Genomic DNA, 24,491 nt, shown 5'->3' with positions numbered 1-24,491 from the left:
ACATTATATCGAGTCCACTCCTGTTGTCATCTGGTGGATCCGAGGGGAGCTTTGTGTGCGGACCGGACGTGGCGACAGAGCTGACTTCCGGTTGTGATTCAGTGGGTGAAAGGTGAAGAAGACGTGCTGAGGTTCTTTACCCTCAGGCAGCGACAGCTTCAGATTTTCCTCTGGAAACTTCGACCATGCTGCAGAACACAGGGTGAGTGGAACCTCCTGGGAGAGAACCGGAAGCAGCTGAGAGAACCAGGTTCTCCTGAAATCTGCGTTCTGACCTTTTCTATCAAAGCTTCTCTTCATGCGTCTCGTCGCGTTGCACATTAATAACTGACTGTATTCATGTTCATATGTAATATTACATGAAGGAGAGAACAGAAGTGATTCACTCGTTCTGATCTCTAAACGAGTCATTTCAGAGGTTGTGTTGCAGCAGCTCTGATTTTAACACTGAAGGATAAACTTTACAATACAGAATAAACCAGCTTTACTCACACACACATTATTTCTGAGTTAATACAAAGTCCATGTTGCATGTGATAAGAGTGTGTAGTGAATGTTAAAGACGTTTTATTCCTGAAGACAAACACCTGAAACTGGTGAAATGAGGATTTTTACATCACATAACAATTTGAATGTGATTCGTATTTCATCTCAAACCCAAAGTAAAGATGACTCGTGTTCATCATCTTTACTAAATCAATTCACACAATCATTTCCTGTAGTGAGTGTTATGTGAAGCAGCAGCAGCAGGTTGACAGGTCAGACTCGTTCAGACAGGGGCCTGTGGGGAACATTCCGGGGCGGAGCCTGTATATCAGAAGGGGCGGGGCCTATAGAGCAGCAGGAGGCGGGACATGACGTATAAACTCTGCTGTGGAAAGATCAGTGTTGTTGTTTCCAGCTCCTCCTCCACACCGGCGCCGGCCTCATCACCAGAAGATCTGGAATCTCCTCGTGTTTCCAAGTGGACGTCTTCGTCTTCTTCATCCTGAGATCTTCGTCTTCTTCATCCTGAGATCTTTGTGTTCTTCAGTTTCACGTCCGTCACGTGTTGATGAGTTTTCTAACACGTGACGGACGTGAAACTGGAAGAACACAAACATCTCAGGATGGCTCAGTGGGAAGCTTCCACACATTGTCCTGCTGGTTTCTCACTAGGAAAAATCGATTCAGTTACAAATCGCGATTCTTGTGAATGACGATTTTAAAACGTCATGCTGCCTCCAAAATCGATTTTTTAAATTAAAAAAAAAACAACATATTTATTGGTTTATACGGGGGGGGGGGGGGGGTATATGGGGGGAGCAACATCACCCCAGAGCATGTTGACCAGCTCTTGTTTTTGCACAAGAATCTAAACATACCCAAGCACTAGTTTTGCTCCTGATCAAAATCTTAAGACCAATAGCCTACTTTTTGTTTATTTCAAAGTTTATATTTTAAGTAAACTTTTATTCACTCTATTTAATTTAGCTTTTATTTATTGTTTAAAAGTAGCCTAAGTGGCTTACATTTCTTAATCTGTCAGTTTGTGTGCAGTTGACAGGGGCTATACAATAATAGGGCACATTTTTATTTATTTTCTCTATTGGCTGCCCGGCAGTCATTTAGTTAAAGTTAATATTTGAAATAAAACTTGTAAAGCTCTAAGTGAATTTGACTGTGTTGTATTTGAAGGTATGATTCAACGTTTTTCCATGGTCCAGTATTTAAAAAATAATAATAACCAAAAAAAATCCCAGGAAATCGTGATATCCAATCGCAATACATATCGTATCGCCACCTAAGTATCGTGATAGTATCGTATCGGGAGGTCCCTGCTGATTCCCGTCCCTATTTCTCACGTGGACGCACTCTGACACGTCACAGTGAAACTATTCTGTAAAGTTTTCAGGTCTTCAACTACAAATGTTTAGTCACTGTGACAGAAAACAGACTTAATGAAGTTGACATTTATCGGTTAATCGATCGGGATGTTTCTGCTCTTATGTAAAAGTGAAGTTTATGTTTAGTGCTTTGACACATCAGTTATCGAATTCGAGACGGAGTTAGCCTAGCTGAGCACAGCTGTGTAAACGCTTGTTTTATTCTGTTGTGTTTCAGGAAGTTAGCCGGCTGCACGCTCTTCATCACCGGAGCGAGTCGAGGCATCGGTAAAGCCATCGCGCTGAAAGCTGCCAGAGATGGAGCCAACATCGTTATTGCTGCCAAGACCGCTGAGCCCCACCCCAAACTCCCAGGGACCATCTACACAGCTGCTGAGGAGGGTGAGGAGCTAACGTGCTAACGTGCTAACTCCAGCAGCGCTTTATTCATATGATATGATATTAAACAAATTGAAGTTTTGAAGAATTAGACGAAAGATAAACTGTAGAATAACAGACCCACACTCGAGGGTCAGTTAACCTTTGACCTCGACATGTGTCATTTACCTGTGTGTTTGTGTGTTTGTGTGTGTGTGTGTGTGTGTAGTGGAGGCAGCGGGGGGGAAAGCGTTGCCCTGTATAGTGGACATCCGAGATGAGAAGCAGGTGGGAGACGCTGTTCAGAAAGCTGTGGAGATGTTTGGAGGTACTGGACTTAACACTCTCAGGTGTGACATCATCACGGTGGTGACATCACTGCAGCGACATCATCACAGTGCCTGTATTTGATTGGCAGGTATCGACATCCTGGTGAACAACGCCAGCGCCATCAGTCTGACGGGAACCCTAGAGACGCCAATGAAGAAGGTGGATCTGATGCTGGGAGTCAACATGAGAGGAACATACATGACGTATGTAACTGAACACGCACTGAACCTGAACCCGCCGTTAACGATGTGCTCTTAACGAGGATTAGTTAACGATGAGCATCCGTATGTTTCAGATCTAAACTGGTCATCCCTCACCTGCTGAAGAGTCGCAGCCCTCACATCCTGAACCTGTCACCGCCGCTCAACCTCAACCCAGTGTGGTTCAAGAACCACACAGGTAACCATAGCAACCAACCGAGCAGCTGACCTGTCATACACCTGTGCAATAACAGCATGTTCCGTCTTTTTCTTTTGTTTCTTTTTCCAGCGTACACGATGGCAAAGTACGGTATGTCCATGTGCGTCCTGGGAATGGCCGAAGAATTCAGAGGTCAGATCGCCGTCAACGCCCTGTGGCCCAAAACAGGTGAGTGTCCGTTAGCATGCTAACACAAACCTCACGTACTCTCATAATAAACTAGAATGCTAACACTGCTTCGACCGGTGTGTTGTTGCCACAGCGATCCAGACTGCAGCCATGGACATGTTGGGGGGGGAGGAGGTTGGTAAACAGTGTCGTACGTCGGACATCATGGCAGACGCTGCTTACGCAATCCTGACCAAACCCAAGGACTACACAGGTCACTTCGTGGTGGACGAGGTCATCCTGAGAGAGCAGGGCATCCAAGACTTCGAGCAGTACGCCGTCCAGCCAGGTGAGCTGTGAGGGCGGATCAAAGGTTGTAGAGCCCCCCCCCCCCTTCCTGCTGTCTCGTCCCTGAGCAAACACACGAGACCACAGTGTCTGTTCTTCACTCACATTACAGCTGTCTAACTTGTTTCCTGCCTGATGACACATCGTTGCTCACGTAACCTAACCTAGCATAGGTCGTTACGGCCTAGCATTCCCTCAGCTGTCTCATGGTGGTTTCTGATTGGTCGACAGGTCACCCTCTGCTGCCAGACTTCTTCCTGGACGAAGCACCAGAGGTGCTGGCCCAACAGATGGAGCAACATGGTAAAACTCTAGTGATACATTTAAAGTTTAATTATTGATTAAAATTGATATGATATTATCTGAGTCTTTCTCCTGGTTGCTAGGGGCGACCCCAGCCTTCAAATCCTCGTCTTCGACCCCGCCTCCGTCCAGTGGACCAATAGAAAGCACGTTTGATGTCATCAGAGGAGTCATCAACGACGACTTGGTCAAGTCCACCCAGGGCATTTATCAGTTTGACCTGTCAGGTAACAACACCAGTCTGTTTTCTCCATGTAACGACATCCTGTGGGCGTGTCAGTGATGTCATGTGTTTATGTCCATATAAGGCGAACACGTGGGCGTTTGGTTCCTGGACTTGAAGAGTGGCTCTGGCAGCGCGGGACAGGGCCAGCCGTCAGTCAAAGCTGACGTCACCATGACGATGGACTCCAAAGACTTCAGCAAGATGTTCGCAGGTGAGCCATCGCCACGGTAACAGCATGAAATAGAAAGAGAAGATGTGCAACGATGATGCTGTTATACCCACTGTGATAATCTCGTTTGGATATAGCATTGTGCAGTACTGTTTCCATGGTAACAGCTGTGTTGTTTCAGGTAAGCTGAAGCCCACGATGGCCTTCATGTCCGGAAAACTGCGGATCAAAGGAGACATGACGCTGGCCCTCAAACTGGAGAAACTGATGGGCCGCATGTCCAAGTCTAAACTGTGAGACCGAAGCCCCGCCCACAGCTCCTATCAAGCCCCACTACACTATGTTTGTTTCTCTACATGTTGCCTTGACGACAGAAATAATGTCATTGAATGCAAAACGTGAGTCAAGTCTGCGTTAATAATAAAGTGTGGTTTAATTATTACTCTGCTCATGACCTCATCGTGATGTCATGAAACCATGTGAACACGTGTTCTGGTTTACAGTAGTTTTATAGAATCAGTCACATGCAGAAACGTAACATTCTGATCATATTTCCATGACTATTATTAATACATAATTTTAATCTTATTAAATAATATTAGCTCAGTGGGGACAGAGTTCTTCTTGATTTTAACGTAAGTTGACACATGACTGTCGAGAACATGATCGTTTTGCCTATAAGTTTGTGTTTTGCTTAACGACCCCCCCCCCCCAAGGGGGACCAGAGAGCTCAGACTGTACAGAACTAGCAGATGGGTGTGTTGTGAACAATAAACATGAGTTTTGAACAATTGATGCGCCACTCCAGCGCCCCCTGGTGTCTTCACTGATGAATTAAGAGGAAACACATCTACAAAGAGACACTGTAAAATCAACGCTCTATGATATGGCAGCTAACGTTTCAGAATATAATAAAAAAGAACAGTATCACATTTAAAGTATGATTATGTCAATATATTAACACATTTACAGTGACATATTCGCATGTTTCGAATATTTCCACAGATGAAGCTGTTAAATCAAATACATTTATTACCGAGCTGTGAGAGTAAAGCAGCTGTTCTGTTATTTACATGTTTCTGCCCAGGTGCTACTGCGTTGAGTCACTTTAAAGGTTGTTCCTGCAGAGAATTGTGGGACAGCATTTTCTACTTTCCTTTTACAGAATGGTTCAGTTCTTCCTCTGTTGAAGGAGACGAGACAGAAAGCACTGAAGCTTCAATTCAATCACAAATTCGAACAGCTCTTATTGTGAAGAGCTTTCCAGAGCAAAATAAACGTTAAAATAAACGTTATTAAACGTTATTAAACTGAAAATAATGCAACATATGAATGAGTTGTTCCCACAGGAGAGTAAAGGAATGTGTGTAATGGACTGAATCACCTGAAAAGACACAAACACACATATCGACTCTACAGATCATGTAGAAAATTACTGAGATATCACAGATGTGAGGAGTGGGAGGGGTCTATGTTGAAGGATCCTCTGATTGGTCACTCTCTTCTCCAGAGTCGAGGTCTCACCTATTTTCTCCACGTATCTCACGATTCACAGCATAATAGAGATTGAAAATTGTTTATCACCACAGTTTCAATGTTTATCTGTCCAATCTGCCACAAACATCACTATATGCAACACTTCTGATATCCTTTCATTTGAATATCAAAGGCATTAAACGCCATACTACCTACCTGTGATGTCATCCGGGTGTCTTTAGGTGATCTAGTGAAAGCATGGATAGATCTATAAGTGAAGCTATACAAAGTTGTGCATTAGACTAACCTAGCCTGTAAAGATTATAGTGTTTATGTGCATCTTGCCGTTGGTTTCCACTCACCAATAAACCGAACAAAGAAGAAGACAAAGAAGAAGATAGTGACTCACAGACTGATATTATTGGACATTTGTCAACAACGATCCAACAGTGATTAAAAGTGATTCTGTTCCAACATGAAGAACGAGAATAAAGTTGAAGTCAGGGTGATGAAGGTGGAGCTCCAGCAGGCAAAGACAGATCTCGCCCGTCAGGCTGAGAGGAGCAGGGAGCTCGGAGCTCACCTGCAGAAGGAAATGAAAAGCAACATGTTTCTCTCCCACATGATTGAGATCCATACAACTTTGCTGCAGGAGAAGAAGAACTTGATTCAGGAGGAGAAAGACAAGTTGGACAGACTGAGATTGGATTATCAGCAGCAATCTCTGGAGGCAAAACAGTGCAACGATGCACGAGAGGCTGTTGTTCTTGAGATAGCGAATCTGGAAGGAACCATCTTGGAGTTTAACAGCAAGCTCAACATAGAGAAGAACAACATAGCAGAACTCGAAAAAGAAACTTCCAGGCTCTCATCCATGCTCCGGTCAGGGACCCAGAAGAACAAAACTCTGTTGAAAATCATAGAGGATCATGTTGCTGAGGTGGAGGAGCGGAAGATTACGGAACAGGAGCTGAGAGATCTTCTCGAGAAAGAAAGCAACCTGAGTAAATGCAAACTTGAGGCATTTAATCTAAATCTACCGGATCTTGCTGCGGAATTGAAAGACTTGAAAAATAAAAACTTAAAGCTAACAAAACAGCTCAAGATTGAGAAGGACATCAACGAGGCCAATGAAAAAGAAGATGGCAGAATCTTTACCAGGCTCGAGGAAGAGATGGGGAGGAGAAGATTTCTGTCAAAAAAGGAGGAGGGTCTTAACACTGAAATTCAGAAGGAGGGCATGAGGATACTGGAGCTAAAAGATCAGCTGCAGAAACTGAATAGTGTCCATCAGCAGGAGTTAGAGGCAGCGGGACGAGCTGAGGAGACTCTGTATCAGGAACTGGAGAAGCTGAAAATAGCCAACACTGAGATTCCCACCAAGATAAAGGCGGAGGAAGCGCTCAGTCAGAAGCTCCAGATAGAAACCAACCAGCTCTCTATCCGTCTGGAGGCAGGGATCCAAGAGAACAAGCATCTGATTTCTCTAACTGCCGAGCTGCAGAAGAAGCAGAACTGGAGACTGGGCCTGAACAACCGTCTGCAGATGGAACAACACACCCATCAGCAGAGAGTGGAGGCTCTCCGTCAGGAACTAGTGAACCTGAAAGACAAAAACCTTGAGGACATCGTCAAGCTCCGTGCTGTGGAAGTGTGTGATCACACCTTCCAGAGAGAAGCTGTCCACCTCAGGGTTCAGCTGAGGGAGCTTCAGGACCAGTCCCTCACACTTTCAAAGCTAGGGCCTGTCTCTGTAGAGAAAGTTAGAAAAAAATCAAAAAGGCCTTCATTCCTCCAGCGACTCCGAAGCTTCTGTGGTTTGAGGAGGAGGGCAAGAGAAGGAGGCCTCAACCCAAAGGGATCCGACACCTCAACACGTCAGGTGACCAGCTGAACCCTGACCTGACCTGAGAGAGGTTTGACACTGACTTAACCCTGACCCTTGACCCAGCTGGTCACCTGAGGTCTGAAGTTCTCTTCAATGGGTCACCGTGGCTCTTCCTGTGAGTGCTTCACTTTTCACCTGAACACTAATGATGTGATAAAAGTGGGAAACACTTATTGAAGTTTGGTCGTGTGTAATCATCACTGTTTGAGTGCAGCAGGATTATTATACTACACATCAAGTTAAAAGAAAGTAAAATATATTTTTATAATAAACTGTGGAGTCATATTAAATCACTTGACTCAGGGTCAATGCTGATTTATGGTTTTCCTCACCTGGTCACAATGTGTGGACTTTGGTCACCAACAGCTCCTGCAGTCTTGGTCACATGGTCCTCATAGGAAATGCATGTTCTGAATTTCTGTGATGTGAGTCAGTCCTGTCCTCTCAGTCAACGAGAAGATGTATTATTACTATTGTGGCGATTTGTCATAAGATGCAGAATAAACATAAATATTTAAATATTGATCACACAAACAATTCAACATGACATGAATTAAAGTTCTGAGCATCTGAACGTGATCATTGAGCTGCTTTATTAAACCTAAAGTGATGTCTTCTGGGAAGTATTTAAAACCAGTGAAGGTTTTAACCATGAGATTCTGCAGAGCTCAGGTTTTGGAAGTAAAAGTGACGTCAGAACGTTTTCACACTGAACCCTTTCAAAATAAAACTCAGCCTATGTGTGAGTAAATGAAAATCTGGCTGTGATCATACATTTTTCATCATTATCCAACAAACATCTTGACTATAGTGAAAAATTACTCGTCTTTATATTCAAGGTCTATTGTAAACACCAGGGAAACTTTAATTCAAGTTTCTCATGAGAACAGTGTTTTCATAATAAAAGCTTTGAACTGTGAGACTCCGTTTGATCTTCCTGTCAAGAGAAACCCCGGATGTAGGAGTGAGATACAGGTGGGACCGTTTCCGGTTTACAATGAAGAGGAGGGCTTTATGGTCCGCCTCTGTCACGTGATTAGCCCTGTGGAAGGGGAGGAGTGGACAGCCAATCAGAGCAGAGAGGTGCGGGTCTCCATGGTAACCAGGGTTCGTTTGGGGAAGCGCAGCTGAACATCCAAACCTTTGTTTCCAAAGATCGAAGGTAAGATTCATATGTTTCTGATTGATAATAAACTAGAGTCTTTGAAATTATGTTTTCAGACAGGAAGTGATGTCAGTGAGTGATTTATATATTTATATTTTAAAACTGCGTCATTCTAACAGACCAGGTGTAACACTCACCTGATCACACTGTGAATGAAGATGGACGACATGACGGCTCCTCCAAGCCAACAAATCACATTTTATTTTGTAACCATATTCACAAATCACAATTTGTCTCATAGATCTAAACAAGGTGCAACAATCCTCTGCTCTTGACAAGTGAAGCATAAAAATCATGATCGCTTTATTTAGTTATTAGATGAGATAAAAACATCAGAGTCTGATTCATGATATGTGGAAAGCTTGTGTGGGCGGGGCCTCGATACCACAGACTCCAAATAACATCATCACCACAAGATGGCAGCGTTCATATATGAGATATTTTTTTTAATTTGTGAACGTGGAGACAATGTCGTCTTTTTATACAGTCAATTATCTTCTCTATATACAGTCACTGATCGTCTTTATATACAGTCGGTCTATATAACTGTTTACCTTCATAAAAAGTTTTGAATATAAATAATTACCAGTAACACTTCCTGTTTGTGATGTCACAGATGGCGGGGACATCGAGACACGACCGAGAGATGATGATGAACGTGAAACGCCAGCTCACCGAGTGTTCGGACCCGGTGGAGAGACTCCGCCTCCAGTGTCTCGCTCGAGGGTCGTCAGGGATCAAAGGGCTGGGAAGGTGAGCACATGAACACAGTGATCGTTAGTGGTGGGGGAAAAATCGATTCTGTTCAGTATCGCGATATTTTGCGCCCGCGATTATATCGATACTGTAGCACAAAGTATTGCAATATTTAATTTTAATACTTTATTTACAATTATATATGTAACAGCCCAGAGGAACTTTAACATCTGAGCATGTTGACCAACTCCTTTTTCTGAACAAAAATGCCAATATTCCCAAATGAATTTAACATTTTGGGTCATGACCTTGCAGCCGACTGGACTGGACTCTAGTAGAACACATTTGTTTATTTTTCTCAATTTGATTGAAGCTCTAGGTTACTCTTATTTATATGATTATTCTCAGGTTTATGTTACTCTATTATGTCTGCTTTATCTTACTGTATTGTATTTAAATAATTGTTATAATAATAAAATAATAAAAGTTATGTACTGGGAGCTCAGCGTTCATGTGAGAGGTCTCCTATTCAGAAAATAATTACAAAGGTCCTGTGTCCTGAATGTTCAAGGACAAAGTTTTTGCACTTCAGTTAATGTGTAGAAGACAATGTTGTTCACAGAATTAAATGTGAGTTGAGCAGTCGTATTTTCCTCATTTGTTGTAATGCCTTTGAATAATATGGGGGACATGAATCGCAATATATCGCAGAATCGCAATACTATTGAATCGTGGCCCAAATATAGCATATATACTATTGAATCATCACATTTTTGCCAATTCCCGCCCCTAGTGATCGTATATAAAAAGGATCAGGGACTGTCTATACAGACAATTAGTGACGTGTGATTTGTTCACATGTTTGTCAGAACCTTTAAGATAATGGACGATGACCAGAACCGCTCTCTGGACATCAAAGAGTTCCTGAAGGGTCTGAACGACTACGGGATCCTGATGGAGCGAGACGAAGCCACGGCTCTGTTCCATCAGTTTGACCGGGACGGGAGCGGCGCCATCAACTTCGACGAGTTCCTCATCACTCTCAGGGTAAATCAACACATGCACAAGTCACCCGTGTTCGTTCTGTCACGTCTCCTAACCTCCATGACCCGGTGCCCGCAGCCCCCCATGTCCAAGGCCAGGAAGGAGGTGGTCATGCAAGCGTTTCGGAAACTGGACAAGACGGCGGACGGCGTGATCACCGTGGAGGACCTGCAGGGGGTCTACAACGCCAAGTACCACCCCAAGTACCAGAATGGAGAGTGGACGGAGGATCAGGTCTTCAGGACGTTCCTGGACAGCTTCGACACTCCGTACGACAAAGATGGAAAAGTAATGAACTGTTGTTTGCAGGTGTTTGAACTTTCTGAGGGTCAGTGAACCTCTCGTTTGCAGTTTAAACTTGAAATGACAGAAGTGTATATTCATGTGGTCTCACTCTCCGAAGGTGACGCAGGAGGAGTTCTTCAGTTATTATTCTGGTGTGAGTGCGTCCATCGATACAGACGTCTACTTTATTGTGATGATGAGAAATGCCTGGAAGCTCTGAGCTAGCGTCGCTCTGGTAAACAAACCGTTCTGGTGATGGGACGAAGCCGAGTTAGAAACCTGTTCTACGGGATGTTTCCTCATGGTTTCACCTGGACAAGTTGTATGTTGTATGATTGTTATTTTTAAAACAAAAGAAAAACTCTTTTAAAATCTATTATTTATTTTTGGACAGCGAAGAAGAATCATACAACGTACAAACGTCAGAACGAGATCGACTGGTGGCGGATTCCATCTTTAATGTTTCTCTGGACTTTAAATCAAACACTTACACTTTTCTACAAACTGTTTTATATCAATCGGACATGAACCTTCACTCTCCACTTGTTCACTCTTCACTTGTTCACTTGTTCAATCTTCACTTGTTCACTCTTCACCTGTTCACTCTCTATGTGATCATTGTTTGCCAACATTAAAATCCAATATCTATGATTGAAAGAGGGAAAATAGAATAAAAAAAATCAAGTTTAATACAGACACACACATATATATGTATATGTATTTGGACAGAGAAGAAGAATCATACAGCGTACAAACGTCAGAATGAGATCGACTGGTGGCGGATTCCATCTTTAATGTTCCTCTGGACTTTAAATCAAACACTTTTCTACAAACTATTTTATATCAATCGGACATAAACCTTCAGTCTTCACTTGTTCACTTGTTCACTCTTCACTTGTTCACTCTTCACTTGTTCACTCTTTACGTGATCATTGTTGGCCAGCATTGAACATTAAAATCCAATATGTATGATTGAAAGAGAGAAAATAGAATAAAAGAAATCAAGGTTAATACAGACACACACATATATATGTATATGTATTTGGACAGAGAAGAAGAATCATACAACGTACAAACGTCAGAATGAGATCGACTGGTGGCGGATTCCCTCTTTAATGTTCCTCTGGACTTTAAATCAAACACTTTTCTACAAACTATTTTATCATTCAGACATAAACCTTCACTCTTCACTTGTTCACTCTTCACTTGTTCACTCACCTGTTCACTCTCTATGTGATCTTTGTTGGTCAGCATTAAACATTAAATCCAATATCTATGATTGAAAGAGGGAAAATAGAATAAAATAAATCAAGTTTAATACACACACACACACACATATATATGTATATGAATATATATATGAATACATTATATACTGCAGCTAGAACATGTGTTGGATTTCCATGAGGAACAGCAGATAACACCTCGTCATGGTCACCTGCTCACTGTGATGTCATCACTGATGAGTGTCTCCTGTCCACAGGTGACGAAAGACGAGTTCCTCAGCTACTACTGCGGCGTCAGCGCCTCCATCGACAGCGACGTCTACTTCATCCTCATGATGAGAAACGCCTGGAAGCTGTGAATCCAACCAGTGAACTTTCATCCATAAATCATAACTGATCACTAATCCATCAATCAATCTGGATGCATCGGCAAACAATAACCATTATGATTGTTGAATTGATTATAAATAATTATTTATTACCGCGGTTAACAAGCGATTTTGATACATTTTGTAATGTAGAATTTTAATTTTGTCATGATTTAATGTCCAGAAGGTAAAGATGAATCGATATTTTGTAGTTTATTGTATATTGATCTGCAGCATGATAAACTTTGTTTCAATGAAGAATTAAACATGATGTCGTAAAACTACAGCATGTTTAATTAATACAATGGGAAATAATACACTTATATTAATGCTGATGGGGTAAATCATGACATGCTGCATATGTTCATGATCCTCAGAGGATGAATATCAATGAACCTCTGGCTGAGGCTGATATTAGTTCTGCAGGTATCAGCTCATAAAACGTCACTTTGGACCTGATGATGTCGCTCGATCCAGAGTCAGATTCACCAAATATTCACCAGATAAATGAGGAGCAGAGCAGCTGGTGTTTGATGAGGAGTCCAGGAGGTCTATCCTCTGAGGAGCACGAACACAGTAAGCATGCAGCCAGTCTCTGGATTGCATACATAATGGTTTGTTAATGTCTGTGCTAATCACAGCTCACCACAGACTGTACGATGTGACGAGTGATATTCAGTGATCTGGTGTGATAGTGGGTGTTGTGGGCGGAGTCGGGCCGACGGCAGGTAAACAGCTCATACCTGCAGCAGGTGTGGTTTGGGAGTGGATCAGTCGCTGATGTAAGAATAATAGTTGTGTTGAGACAGGTCTGAGATTTGTTTCTTCCTGGTGATCGTTAAAGCTGCGGAGCTGCTTCACACATTCGGACTTTATGTGAGGATTTGACGATGACCGGGCAGTATTACCCTTACTCCAAGGTAAAGGTCACATTTATAACCTTTACACCTTTACACCTGTTTCACCTGTAACTCCTGTTCCACCTGTGCGCTCTGACAGGAGACGTGTCTGTTAATGTTCACACCATCAGCAAGTTTCATAATGTCAGATAAGATCTTTGCTCTGAAGTGGAGGAGAGTTCTCAGCTCAACCAGAAATGCTCTCATTTACAACTCTGTAAAATACTCTTACAAGTAAAACTTATGTATTCAAAAGTTTACCGAAGTAACTTAACTAAAAGTATCAGTACTACTGTGTAAAATACTCCAGTATGTGTAAAACTCTTATCTTCAAAAGTTCACTCAAGCAACTTGAGTAAAAGTATCAGTGCTACTCTGTAAAACATTCTAATACACACCCACGTTTCTTTCATTCAAAGGTTTACTTGAGTATCATAAGTAAAGTATCAGTAGTACTCTGTTATACACTCTATTACACACTTGTCTCTTTGATTCAAACTTCAAACTTCGGTAGCTGAGGTAAAAGTATCAGGAACAATCTGTAAAATACTGACAATAAACTTACATTCAATAGTTTCCCTGAGTAAAAAGTAAAATAATATACTGAGATTTTAATAAATTGAATACTTCCATTTTCTGTAACTTTATACTTGTAGTCAAATACTGTATATTTTTCACAGTGTGATTTGTAACTTTGACTAATGATTTTAAATGTGCTAAAAATAGGGACTTGAGAAATAAGTTGGTGTGTCCCACATTTCCCATGATGCAACTGGACATGTAGTCACCTGTAGTCTGAGGTGAGACCAGAGGCCTGACCGCTGCCCCCTGGTGGTGGTTATAAAACTTCAGAAAGCTTTTTGATTTGTGACGTGTTTGATGAAGACTGGAAAGGTCAAAGGGCACGAGGGTGTCCTTGTGGTCGTTGCCTAGCAACAGTGCTGCCGCAGCTTTACACAGCACGTGCACGTCGTAACCTCGAGGTCCATGAAGGCAGCGTGTAGTCAAACAAACACACAACTGTATGACATCACAAGTGTACATGTTGTTGTGTTGTTGTGTTGTTATTGTGTTGTTGTTGTCGTTGTTGACACACCTGACCAAAAAAAGTGACAGATACTGAGATGAAAAGAAAACAATACATCAACGCTGATCACATTTTTTTCAATAAAACAAAATACAACTAAGTATAAATATCAGAATCAGAATCAGAAGTATTTTATTGCCAAGTAGGTTTACACATACAAGGAATTTGCTCTGGTTATTGGTGCAAACAATGAACATAGAAACATAAAAACACAATAAATACAACATACATAGGAGAGCAATAAAAAATGGGAAACCAGTATATATTTACTCACTGTTTACTTCTTATTTACTCACTTTTTACCAATATTTATACAAAGTAACATTTATTTTGACATAAACATTTCTGAATAAAAATATATAAAAGATAAAAGATATAAAAAGTGAAGTAAAAAAGTGAAAAGCTAAATGCAAAACAGTTAACAGTGTCATATTGCAATATGCAATGTAATGCAGTATAATATAATATGATATGATTTAATGTGTTAATTTAACACATCCTAGAGGTGGGGGGGGTGGAATAAAAGTCCGAGTCAGGTGGGGGGGGGGTCCCGGGCCTTGTTGATAAGAAAGATGTATGCCGAAACCCGGGAATAATGAATAATACTTATTAAATTGTGGGATTTCAAAGGTCCCGACCCTCAGGGATCCTTGTGTGTGTGTGCGCACGCGTGTGTGTGGGTGTGTGTGTCTGTGTGTGTGCGTGTGTCTGTGTGTGTGTCTGTGTGTGTGTGTGTGTGTGTGTGTGTGTGTGTGTGCGCCGTGGAGACCTGGCTGCGGTCCAGGGCGACAGCCAATCAGAGAGCTCGGTGTGTGTCAGGAAGTGCGGTGTGTGTGTCTGTGGATCATCTGCGGTTCACCTGCACGACCCGGAGGACCCAGAGGAACCAGAGGAGAACCGGGGGAGAGCGGACCACACCTGGAGAACACATGAAGAACACGTGAGGAATCGAACCCACGGAGCCGAACTCCACCCAACAAAGTGTCCGAAACCCTCCCTCCCCCCCACCGCCGTGGACAGGCGGGCTGTTCACCTGCTGCAGGAGGAAGTGGAGGAAACACCGTTCCTCTGGTTCTAATGGAGTTTCAACGATCCACTGGTTCCACTGGTTCTAATGGAGTTGAACTGTTCCACTGGTTCTAAAGGAGTTTAATGGATTCTACTGGTTCTAAAGGAAGACCAGGATCTAATGGGAACTGAAGCGTCATAGTTTGTTCGAACACGGAGGAAACACAAGCTGGAAGATGTCTGTGAACGAGCTGTACACAAAGGTGTGTGTCTATGTGTGTGTGTGTGTGTGTGTGTGTGTGTGTGTGTGTGTGTGTGTCAGAACAAACCCAGGGTTCTAAACTTCATGTTAATTCAAACTTTTTATGTCACTCACCTGGTGACGTCACCAGGCGGCAGGTGACGCGTGTTTGTGTAAAAGTTGAAGTTCAGCTGATTGGTTCCGAGTCTCAGTTTCACAGCTGATGTATCACGTGGTGTCTTCTCACACGTTGTTGTTGCCCCTGGTTACAGGTGGTTTACTGGTTTAAATGAGAAAAACGTAAACACAACAGTGATCAGCTGATTCACCTCCAGCCACAGGTTCAACTTTAGAAACTTTATTCAGCAGATTGAGCTGGTCCAGGTGTTTCCTCCAGATGATCTCCTGAAATGTTCTGGAGGTTCTGTGCCCCCCCCCCCTTGATGAGGTTTCTAACACGTGAGGAAACTGGAAGAACACAAACATCTCAGGATGAAGAAGAGGAGCCGGACAGGTTGAAGACGAAGAGGTCAACACATCCCAGAGGTTTCTGCCTCTTTACAGCGACTTCCACCGGTCCTGAGCTCTGATTGGCTGTCGTTGATGGAGATTCTTCCAGATATGTCGCCTTCTAGAAATGTTGTCGGGGGCGACGCCTCCTGAACCAGATCTTTAAAGAGTTTCACACACAGTGAGAATAGATGTGTAGTCAGAGGAACACGTTCACATGCTTCTGCTTCTGGAAGAGGAGGAACGTGCTTTCATAACACAAACAGTAACCGTGAGATCAGGAGATGGATGGATGGATGGATGGATGGATGGATGGATGGATGGATAGATAGATAGATAGATAGATAGATAGATAGATAGATAGATAGATAGATAGATAGATAGATAGATAGATAGATAGATAGATAGATAGATAGATAGATTACTTTATTCATCCCCGAAGGGAAATTAAGTCGTCATAGCAGCCGGTATATTTGAATACAATAAAATACAACACAATAGAATAAAATAAAAAATATTGAGGTAGAAAGAATAAAAACAGAAACACAAGATAAATAGGTAGATAAGGTGCAGTGGCAAGATGATGGTAATAGTACTGATGATATGATGGTAATGTTATTGTTAGACAGTATATAGGAATAGTACAGTATATATAGTATATAATATAACATAATTTACATTTATATATGATAGTAATTATACCAATATAATAGCAGTATATAGTAATAATGGCAGCAACAGTATATATAATAATAATAGTAAATCTAATAATAATAATAACATGTACACATGTATAAATATGTGTATATAGACTTATATATACAAAGAATATACAGAGAGTATGATATAATATATTCTTTTTATGATGAAAGAGGTGAAAGAGTTTGTTGTTAGGTTGTGTTGTTGTTGTTGTGCTCTGGTTGTAAACTTGTTTCAGACAAAGGGACAAGGGGGGGGAGGGGGGGGTCCTCTGGTCTGACTCACTTCAAACTGACTGAAGAAAACATTGAAGAGTTTCTGTGAAGCGGCTGCAGGACTCGTCATTAATGAGGAAGTTAAATCCTCTTCACCTGCTGAGACACATAATCCAGACCGGGGGGGTGGGGGTGTGTGTGTGTGGGGGGGGGGGTCAATCCTGCAGCTCCATCTGGTTTGTGATGAGTCACTGTCTGTGTCAGCGCTTTACTCTATCATCAATGTAACTGATATTTATAATCTAATATAGACAATAATATAGAAACCCTGCACACCCCCACTCCTCAGAGCAGCTGAGAGTTTATAATAAATACAAATATATATTTATTGTACATGAACAGAGTGAGGGGGGGGAGGGGAGAGAGGGAGGGGGGAAGTCGGGGTTTGTCAGTTTGCCTCCATCTGTCTTTTAATCTGATAAAGTGGAAGTCGGGTTGTTGTTGGGTGGAGACGGATTTCGTGCGTATGTCACATCTGTGGGTGGGATGGAGGAGTGGGGGTGGGGTGGGGTGGGGGGGGGTATTCCTCCTCAGTTCTAACACCATGACTCATGTGACAGGTGGATGTAGGATGTTGTGTGACAGGTGTTGACTTCCTGTTGGTCACACCCAGGTTTCCTCTCAGGCTGAAGCTGCTCAGTGAAACCTGAGCCCTCGTGTGGTCAGAGTAGGAACTGCAGACAAATCACAGAGTTTATCAAACACAGGCTGAACACTGATTCTGTTCTTTCAGTCGTCGGATTGAGTTTCACGAAACTGATCCAGTTTCAGTTTGTGTCGTCAGAGCCTCATCACACATTCCTGTAGGCCTGAGAACACACACACACACACACACACACACACACACACACACACACACACACACACACACACACACACACACACACACACACACACACCTCATTACTACTTGTGTGTGGGACACAGTTGCTCTACATGCTGGCGTCATGCTGCGCAGTGATTGGTCGGTTTCTGACGTGTCCCAGATAAACACTCTGTGTTGAGGTCATGCTGTTACTCAGCTCTTCTCTGATTGGCTGCTGCAGAACATGAATGAACATGAAGATAATTGGTCTTTTTAACACTTCACTGAAAACACACTGGATTTATCACAAAGACGTCGACTTTAACTGATTTTTAATAATGTACAGTTTGTCATTACAGATAGTTATGAGTTATTATGAGATAAAATATTTATTCCACAACCAGTAACACACTGGTTTATTCATGTGGAGTCGCCCAGAGAAATGAAAGGTTGTGATGCTGTGTGATGTTTGTGTTTAACCTCTGAGTTTAAAGAGGTCTGAACCCTGGACTCAGAACCTGACCCGACCTGATGCCGTGTGTTTCAGTTCACTCGGGTCTGGATCCCGGACCCTGAGGATGTGTGGGCGGCTGCAGAGATCACCAGAGATTACAAAGAAGGAGAATCCATTCTTCACCTCAAACGTGAAGATGAAACGGTAAAACTCACATCAACCTGTCAGAGGGGAAATCTCAATTCAAAACACATTTATTAAATGTTTGATCCAGGAAGAAATGTTATACACATGGAAACAAATCCCCACTGAAGTCGTCTGTGTCTAGGGTTGCAAAATTCCGGGAATATTCAAAGTTGGAAACTTGCCACGGGAATTAACGGGAATATACGGGAATTAACGGGAATATACGGGAATTAACTGGAAATGTTGTGGGTAATTTATACTAACTGTATTTACCTTGTCATATACAGACATAAATATAAACATTTTGTTTTGTCATAGGCTGATTTGAGTCCTGAGGAAACTTTGGGCACTTGACTATATGCTTCTGCATCGTTGTGTCATTCTTAACATAGGTCTTTGCACAGTATTTGCAAATGTACACAGCCTTTCCTTCTACATTGGATGAGGTGAAATGTCTCCACACATGAGAGAGTGCACGTGGCATTGTTCTGTAGAATAAGATGAGAAAAAAGTTTGTAAAAAAACACTAATGCAATGCCAGAGATATAAATAGTTCCAAACAATTGGAATCGTCTGTAAACATATTTTACAATTGATGGATAAATTAATGGAAATAGTCTAGATGAACAGATGAACAATCCTCAATCAGCATGCTAATATATTTTCCCCAGTAATATCATGGAAACTGACCTGACTAGTCCTTCACTCTACAGCAGGCCTCAGTAGCCCTGCTGTAGAGTGAAGCATGCTGGGAGTTATCTGTGCATGTGATGGAAGAATGCACAGTGGAGGGTTGAAACTCAACGTTCCATACATCTTTAAAATAGAGTTTTGAATGATGTTTTTATTGCTCAGCGTCTAATTTGCATATTTTTTTTAATTAAAAATGCCCCAAATTCCCGAGCTTAACTTCCCATGGAAAGTTTCCGTAAAGTTTCTGAAATTTACCGGAAACTTTCCGCCCCTTTGCAACCCTAGTCACACCTGTGAGATATTGATTGTGTATGGATTGATTGGTTTGCCTGGTTCTGCCTCAGCCTCTGGAGTATCCTGTGGGTCCAAAGAGCAACCCTCTCCCTTTCCTCCGGAACCCGGACATCCTGGTGGGAGAGAACGACCTCACGGCCCTCAGCTACCTGCATGAACCTGCCGTGCTGCACAACCTCCGGGTTCGCTTCCTGGAGTCCAACCACATCTACACATACTGTGGTCAGTCTCATTGATCAGTCAGTTGTCGTCACTATCAATACAATCGCATACTGTGCATGAAGCTCAGGCTCTGTGTGTGTGTCCGTGTGTGTGTGTGTGTGTGTGTGTGTGTGTGTGTGTGTGTGTGTGTGTGTGTGTGTGTGTGTGTGTGTGTGTGTGTGTGTGTGTGTGTGTGTGTGTGTGTGTGTGTGTGTGTGTGTGTGTGTGTGTGTGTGTGTGTGTGTGTCTGTGTGTGTGTGTGTCTGTGTCTGTGTCTGTGTTTCTCAGGGATTGTTCTGGTGGCCATTAACCCGTACGAGCAGCTGCAGATCTATGGAGAGGAGGTCATCAACGCCTACACAGGACAGAACATGGGCGACATGGACCCACACATATTTGCTGTGGCTGAAGAAGCGTACAAACAGATGTCCAGGTCAGATCTCTCTCCTCTCCTCCTCCTCTCCTCCTCCTTCTCCTCCTTCTCCTCCTCTCCTCCTCTCCTCCTCTCCTCCTCTGCTCCTCTGCTCCTCTCCTCCTCTCCTCCTCTCCTCTTCTTCTCTTCTCCTCATCTCCTCCTTCTCCTCCTCTCCTCTTCTCCTCCTCTCCTCTTCTCCTCCTCTCCTCTTCTCCTCTTCTCCTCCTCTCCTCCCCTCCTCCTCTCCTCCTCTCCTCCTCTCCTCCTTCTCCTCCTCTCCTCTTCTCCTCCTCTTGTCCTCCTCTCCTCCTCTCCTCTTCTTCTCTTCTCCTCATCTCCTCATCTCCTCCTTCTCCTCCTCTCCTCTTCTCCTCCTCTCCTCTTCTCCTCCTCTCCTCCTCTTCTCTTCTCCTCCTCTCCTCTTCTCCTCCTCTCCTCCTCTCCTCTCCTCCTTCTCCTCCTCTCCTCCTCTCCTCCTCCTCCTCTCCTCCTCTCCTCCTCTGCTCCTCTGCTCCTCTCCTCCTCTCCTCTTCTTCTCTTCTCCTCATCTCCTCCTCTCCTCATCTCCTCCTTCTCCTCCTTCTCCTCCTCTCCTCTTCTCCTCCTCTCCTCTTCTCCTCTTCTCCTCCTCTCCTCCCCTCCTCCTCTCCTCCTCTTCTCCTCCTCTCCTCCTCCTCTCCTCCTCTCCTCTCCTCTCCTCTTATTCTCCTCTCCTTTTCCTCCTCTCCTCCTCTCCTCCTCTCCTCCTCTGCTCCTCTCCTCCTCTCCTCCTCTCCTCTTCTTCTCTTCTCCTCATCTCCTCCTCTCCTCTTCTTCTCTTCTCCTCATCTCCTCATCTCCTCCTCTCCTCCTCCTCTCCTCTCCTCTTCTTCTCCTCTCCTTTTCCTCCTCTCCTCCTCTGCTCCTCTCCTCCTCTCCTCCTCTCCTCCTCTGCTCCTCTCCTCCTCTCCTCCTCTCCTCTTCTACTCCTCTCCTCCTCTCCTCCTCTCCTCTTCTTCTCTTCTCCTCATCTCCTCCTATCCTCATCTCCTCCTTCTCCTCCTCCTCTTCTCCTCCTCTCCTCCTCCTTCTCCTCCTCTCCTCCTCTCCTCTCCTCTCCTCTTCTTCTCCTATCCTTCTACTCCTCTCCTCCTCTCCTCCTCTCCTCCTCTGCTCCTCTGCTCCTCTCCTCCTGTCCTCCTCTCCTCTTCTTCTCTTCTCCTCATCTCCTCCTCTCCTCATCTCCTCCTTCTCCTCCTTCTCCTCCTCTCCTCTTCTCCTCCTCTCCTCTTCTCCTCTTCTCCTCTTCTCCTCCTCTCCTCCCCTCCTCCCCTCCTCCTCTCCTCCTCTCCTCCTCTCCTCCTTCTCCTCCTCTCCTCTTCTCCTCCTCTTGTCCTCCTCTCCTCTCCTCTTCTCCTCCTCTCCTCTTCTCCTCCTTCTCCTCCTCTCCTCTTCTCCTCCTCCTCTCCTCCTCTGCTCCTCTCCTCCTCTCCTCTTCTACTCCTCTCCTCCTCTCCTCCTCTCCTCTTCTTCTCTTCTCCTCATCTCCTCCTATCCTCATCTCCTCCTTCTCCTCCTCTCCTCTTCTCCTCCTCTCCTCCTCCTTCTCCTCCTCTCCTCCTCTCCTCTCCTCTTCTTCTCCTCTCCTTCTACTCCTCTTCTCCTCTCCTCCTCTCCTCCTCTGCTCCTCTGCTCCTCTGCTCCTCTCCTCCTCTCCTCCTCTCCTCTTCTTCTCTTCTCCTCATCTCCTCCTCTCCTCATCTCCTCCTTCTCCTCCTTCTCCTCCTCTCCTCTTCTCCTCCTCTCCTCTTCTCCTCTTCTCCTCTTCTCCTCCTCTCCTCCCCTCCTCCCCTCCTCCTCTCCTCCTCTCCTCCTCTCCTCCTCTCCTCCTCTCCTCTTCTCCTCCTCTTGTCCTCCTCTCCTCTCCTCTTCTCCTCCTCTCCTCTTCTCCTCCTTCTCCTCCTCTCCTCCTCTCCTCCTCTCCTCCTCTCCTTCTCTTCTCCTCCTCTCCTCTTCAGGATGTCCAGGTCAGATCTGAAGCTGAAGCTGTTACGTATTATAAACACATTCAGCAGCAGTAACACTTTCCATCCGGTTGTGTAGCAGTTGTGTAGTAAGATGTAATGTTTGTGTTGCTCTGCAGAGACGAGAGGAATCAGTCCATCATCGTGAGCGGAGAATCTGGAGCAGGAAAGACGGTTTCTGCAAAGTACGCCATGCGTTTCTTTGCCACAGTGGGGGGGTCAGCTAATGACACTAACGTGGAGGAGAAGGTGTTGGCGTCCAACCCAATCATGGAGGTGAGTGATGATGAGGAGGAGGATGAAACCTCAGGGGAGGCGAGATCAGCGCCGCCGCTCCCATAACGGCACCAAGTCCTGAGGGGGCCCCAAAAAATAGGCAACTGAAAAATCTTCATAGTTATAATAATTGTGTAGCCGAGCGTTTGGTTGTGTCATAGGTCCGGCCTCAGCCGACAAAGGACACGAGAGCAGGTCATGCGCTCGGGACAGCACACCCGTTTCTTCTCCGCTCACTTTACAACTTCACTCATCACAGAACCCACTTGCTTTAAAACCCCCTTTCAAAATAAGAGTCACTACCAACAACCCGCTTAGAACAGGAAATACAAGTCAACCCTCAACAATAACGTCATTAAATAAAATAACTTACAATTATAATGCCGATATTATATTATATAGCAATATTAGGCACCTTTTGGGCATATATATCACAAAACAGGCAGAACAAGATATATATATTTAATTGCTCAAAAAAAAGGTTACATGACAAGTCCTGTCATTGAGAGTCCATCAGCAGGTGACAATGTAGAGACCTGTGTGCCCCTCCATCTGATCCTGCTCTTTGGCCGCCACAGGTTTTAGAAGCGGATCGTGTTGAAATAGTATGAAGTGGTCCATTTAAAATCCCATCAGATTTAAATTTTCCAAGGGGACTAGATGGCAGGGCGTTTCATAGTAGCCTACAATTCAAAATACTCTCAAATGGAGAGAAAATCATGAGAAGTTGGCTTGTTTACTCGCAACAAAGCAAAGCCGTGAAGATTTTCTCAATACTTGAATGTGTGTGTTTGTTCTACATAGTGTGTTTACAAAGTAAAGTAAAATTGTGTAAATTATCTGCTTCTAAATCTTTGCTTATTTGCTAACATATTGCTAACTTGTATACTTCTGCTTTTAAGTTTGTATTTATGGATGACTATTTAATTTCTACGAAGATTTTGCACATCCCAATACTTGTGTGTATGTATGTTTTGGCTGTTCTGTGTACTGTGTTCACAAAGTAGATTTTCCTTTTTCGTTTTAATAAAATGTTAAACTGGCAGAAACTAACTTTTTTTCTCGGGGGGCATCATAAAGGAGTTATGCTTAGGGCACCAACATGGCTAGCAGCGGCACTGGGCGAGATGTTAAAAGGTATCTTCTGTTCCCTTCAGGCCATTGGAAACGCAAAAACCACCCGAAACGACAACAGCAGTCGCTTTGGAAAGTACATTCAGATCGGATTCAACCGACAATACAACATCATCGGAGCCAACATGCGGACGTACCTGCTGGAGAAGTCTCGCGTGGTGTTCCAGGTCGGTGGGATCCGATGTGTTTCACAGGATTCTGGATTCAGCCGGTTCGTTATTCATCTGTACGACATGTGTTACAGGCCGAGGACGAGAGGAACTATCACATCTTCTATCAGCTCTGTGCTTCTGCCAGTTTACCAGAGTTCAAAGACCTCAGCCTCAGTAAGTCCACACACCACCACACCTGTGTTCTGTGTAGTGACCAGCAGGGGGCGACCCCCTCAGTCTCTAGTTTCAGTGATTGACAGTTGGTAACATTGTTTCTGTAGAAATCGTTCCTCTCAACCGCAATAAGACTTTACAACTCCTCCCCCTCTGTCAGAGCCACCATCACAGAACTGCACTAAACCTGTCTCCTGCACTGTGGACCTGTACAACACTCCGCTCCATATACACTTACTTCACATCATATGTGATATGTGTTCATATAAACCATATTGTTATTATATATCATTTTATACAATAATATTGTCTTTTACACACTCTGTCTACATATTCTTACACTCATAGTATATTATATTATCTATTGTATAGTCAAATACTTATATTTATACCTCTACTATATATCATATATTATATCATACTCTCTGTATATTCTTTGTATATATAAGTCTATATACACATATTTATACATGTGTACATGTTATAATTATTATTATTATATTATTACTACTATTATTATTATATATACTGTTGCTGCCATTATAACTATATACTGCTATTATATTGGTATAATTACTATCATATGTAAATATATATTATGTTATATTATATACTATATATACTGTACTATTCTTATATACTGTCTAACAATATCATTACCATCATATCATCAGTACTATTACCATCATC

At 43.4% G+C, this 24,491-nt stretch overlaps 3 protein-coding genes across 3 annotated transcripts in view; all 3 read left to right on the top strand.

Annotated features, from left to right (window-relative positions):
* Positions 1-96: 96 nt before the first annotated feature.
* On the top strand, positions 97-4,589 carry hsdl2 (hydroxysteroid dehydrogenase like 2). The gene is made up of 11 exons (XM_061068956.1): positions 97-202; positions 2,104-2,267; positions 2,473-2,571; positions 2,662-2,776; positions 2,869-2,972; positions 3,063-3,161; positions 3,256-3,450; positions 3,681-3,752; positions 3,836-3,979; positions 4,061-4,189; positions 4,329-4,589. Exons 1-11 carry the CDS (start codon positions 186-188, stop codon positions 4,442-4,444), a joined length of 1,254 nt encoding a protein of 417 aa, XP_060924939.1. The 5' UTR covers positions 97-185; the 3' UTR covers positions 4,445-4,589.
* A 4,703-nt stretch (positions 4,590-9,292) lies between these two features.
* On the top strand, positions 9,293-10,921 carry capslb (calcyphosine-like b). The gene is made up of 4 exons (XM_061080749.1): positions 9,293-9,429; positions 10,242-10,419; positions 10,495-10,704; positions 10,820-10,921. Exons 1-4 carry the CDS (start codon positions 9,293-9,295, stop codon positions 10,919-10,921), a joined length of 627 nt encoding a protein of 208 aa, XP_060936732.1.
* A 4,387-nt stretch (positions 10,922-15,308) lies between these two features.
* Positions 15,309-24,491, top strand: part of myo5b (myosin VB) — a 32,078-nt gene continuing 22,895 nt past the window's right edge. Inside the window, exons 1-7 of the mRNA XM_061074766.1 lie at positions 15,309-15,552; positions 18,367-18,477; positions 19,497-19,668; positions 19,936-20,080; positions 22,185-22,341; positions 23,499-23,642; positions 23,720-23,801. Coding sequence (XP_060930749.1) covers positions 15,526-15,552; positions 18,367-18,477; positions 19,497-19,668; positions 19,936-20,080; positions 22,185-22,341; positions 23,499-23,642; positions 23,720-23,801 — 838 coding nt within the window. The 5' untranslated portion in view covers positions 15,309-15,525. The remainder of the gene's footprint in view (positions 15,553-18,366; positions 18,478-19,496; positions 19,669-19,935; positions 20,081-22,184; positions 22,342-23,498; positions 23,643-23,719; positions 23,802-24,491) is intronic.

This window comes from Limanda limanda, chromosome 1 (genome assembly GCF_963576545.1).
Source record: "Limanda limanda chromosome 1, fLimLim1.1, whole genome shotgun sequence".
NCBI lineage: Eukaryota > Metazoa > Chordata > Actinopteri > Pleuronectiformes > Pleuronectidae > Limanda > Limanda limanda.
Note: the sequence above shows the minus strand (reverse complement) of the source record. Positions and strands in the feature narration are given on the sequence as shown.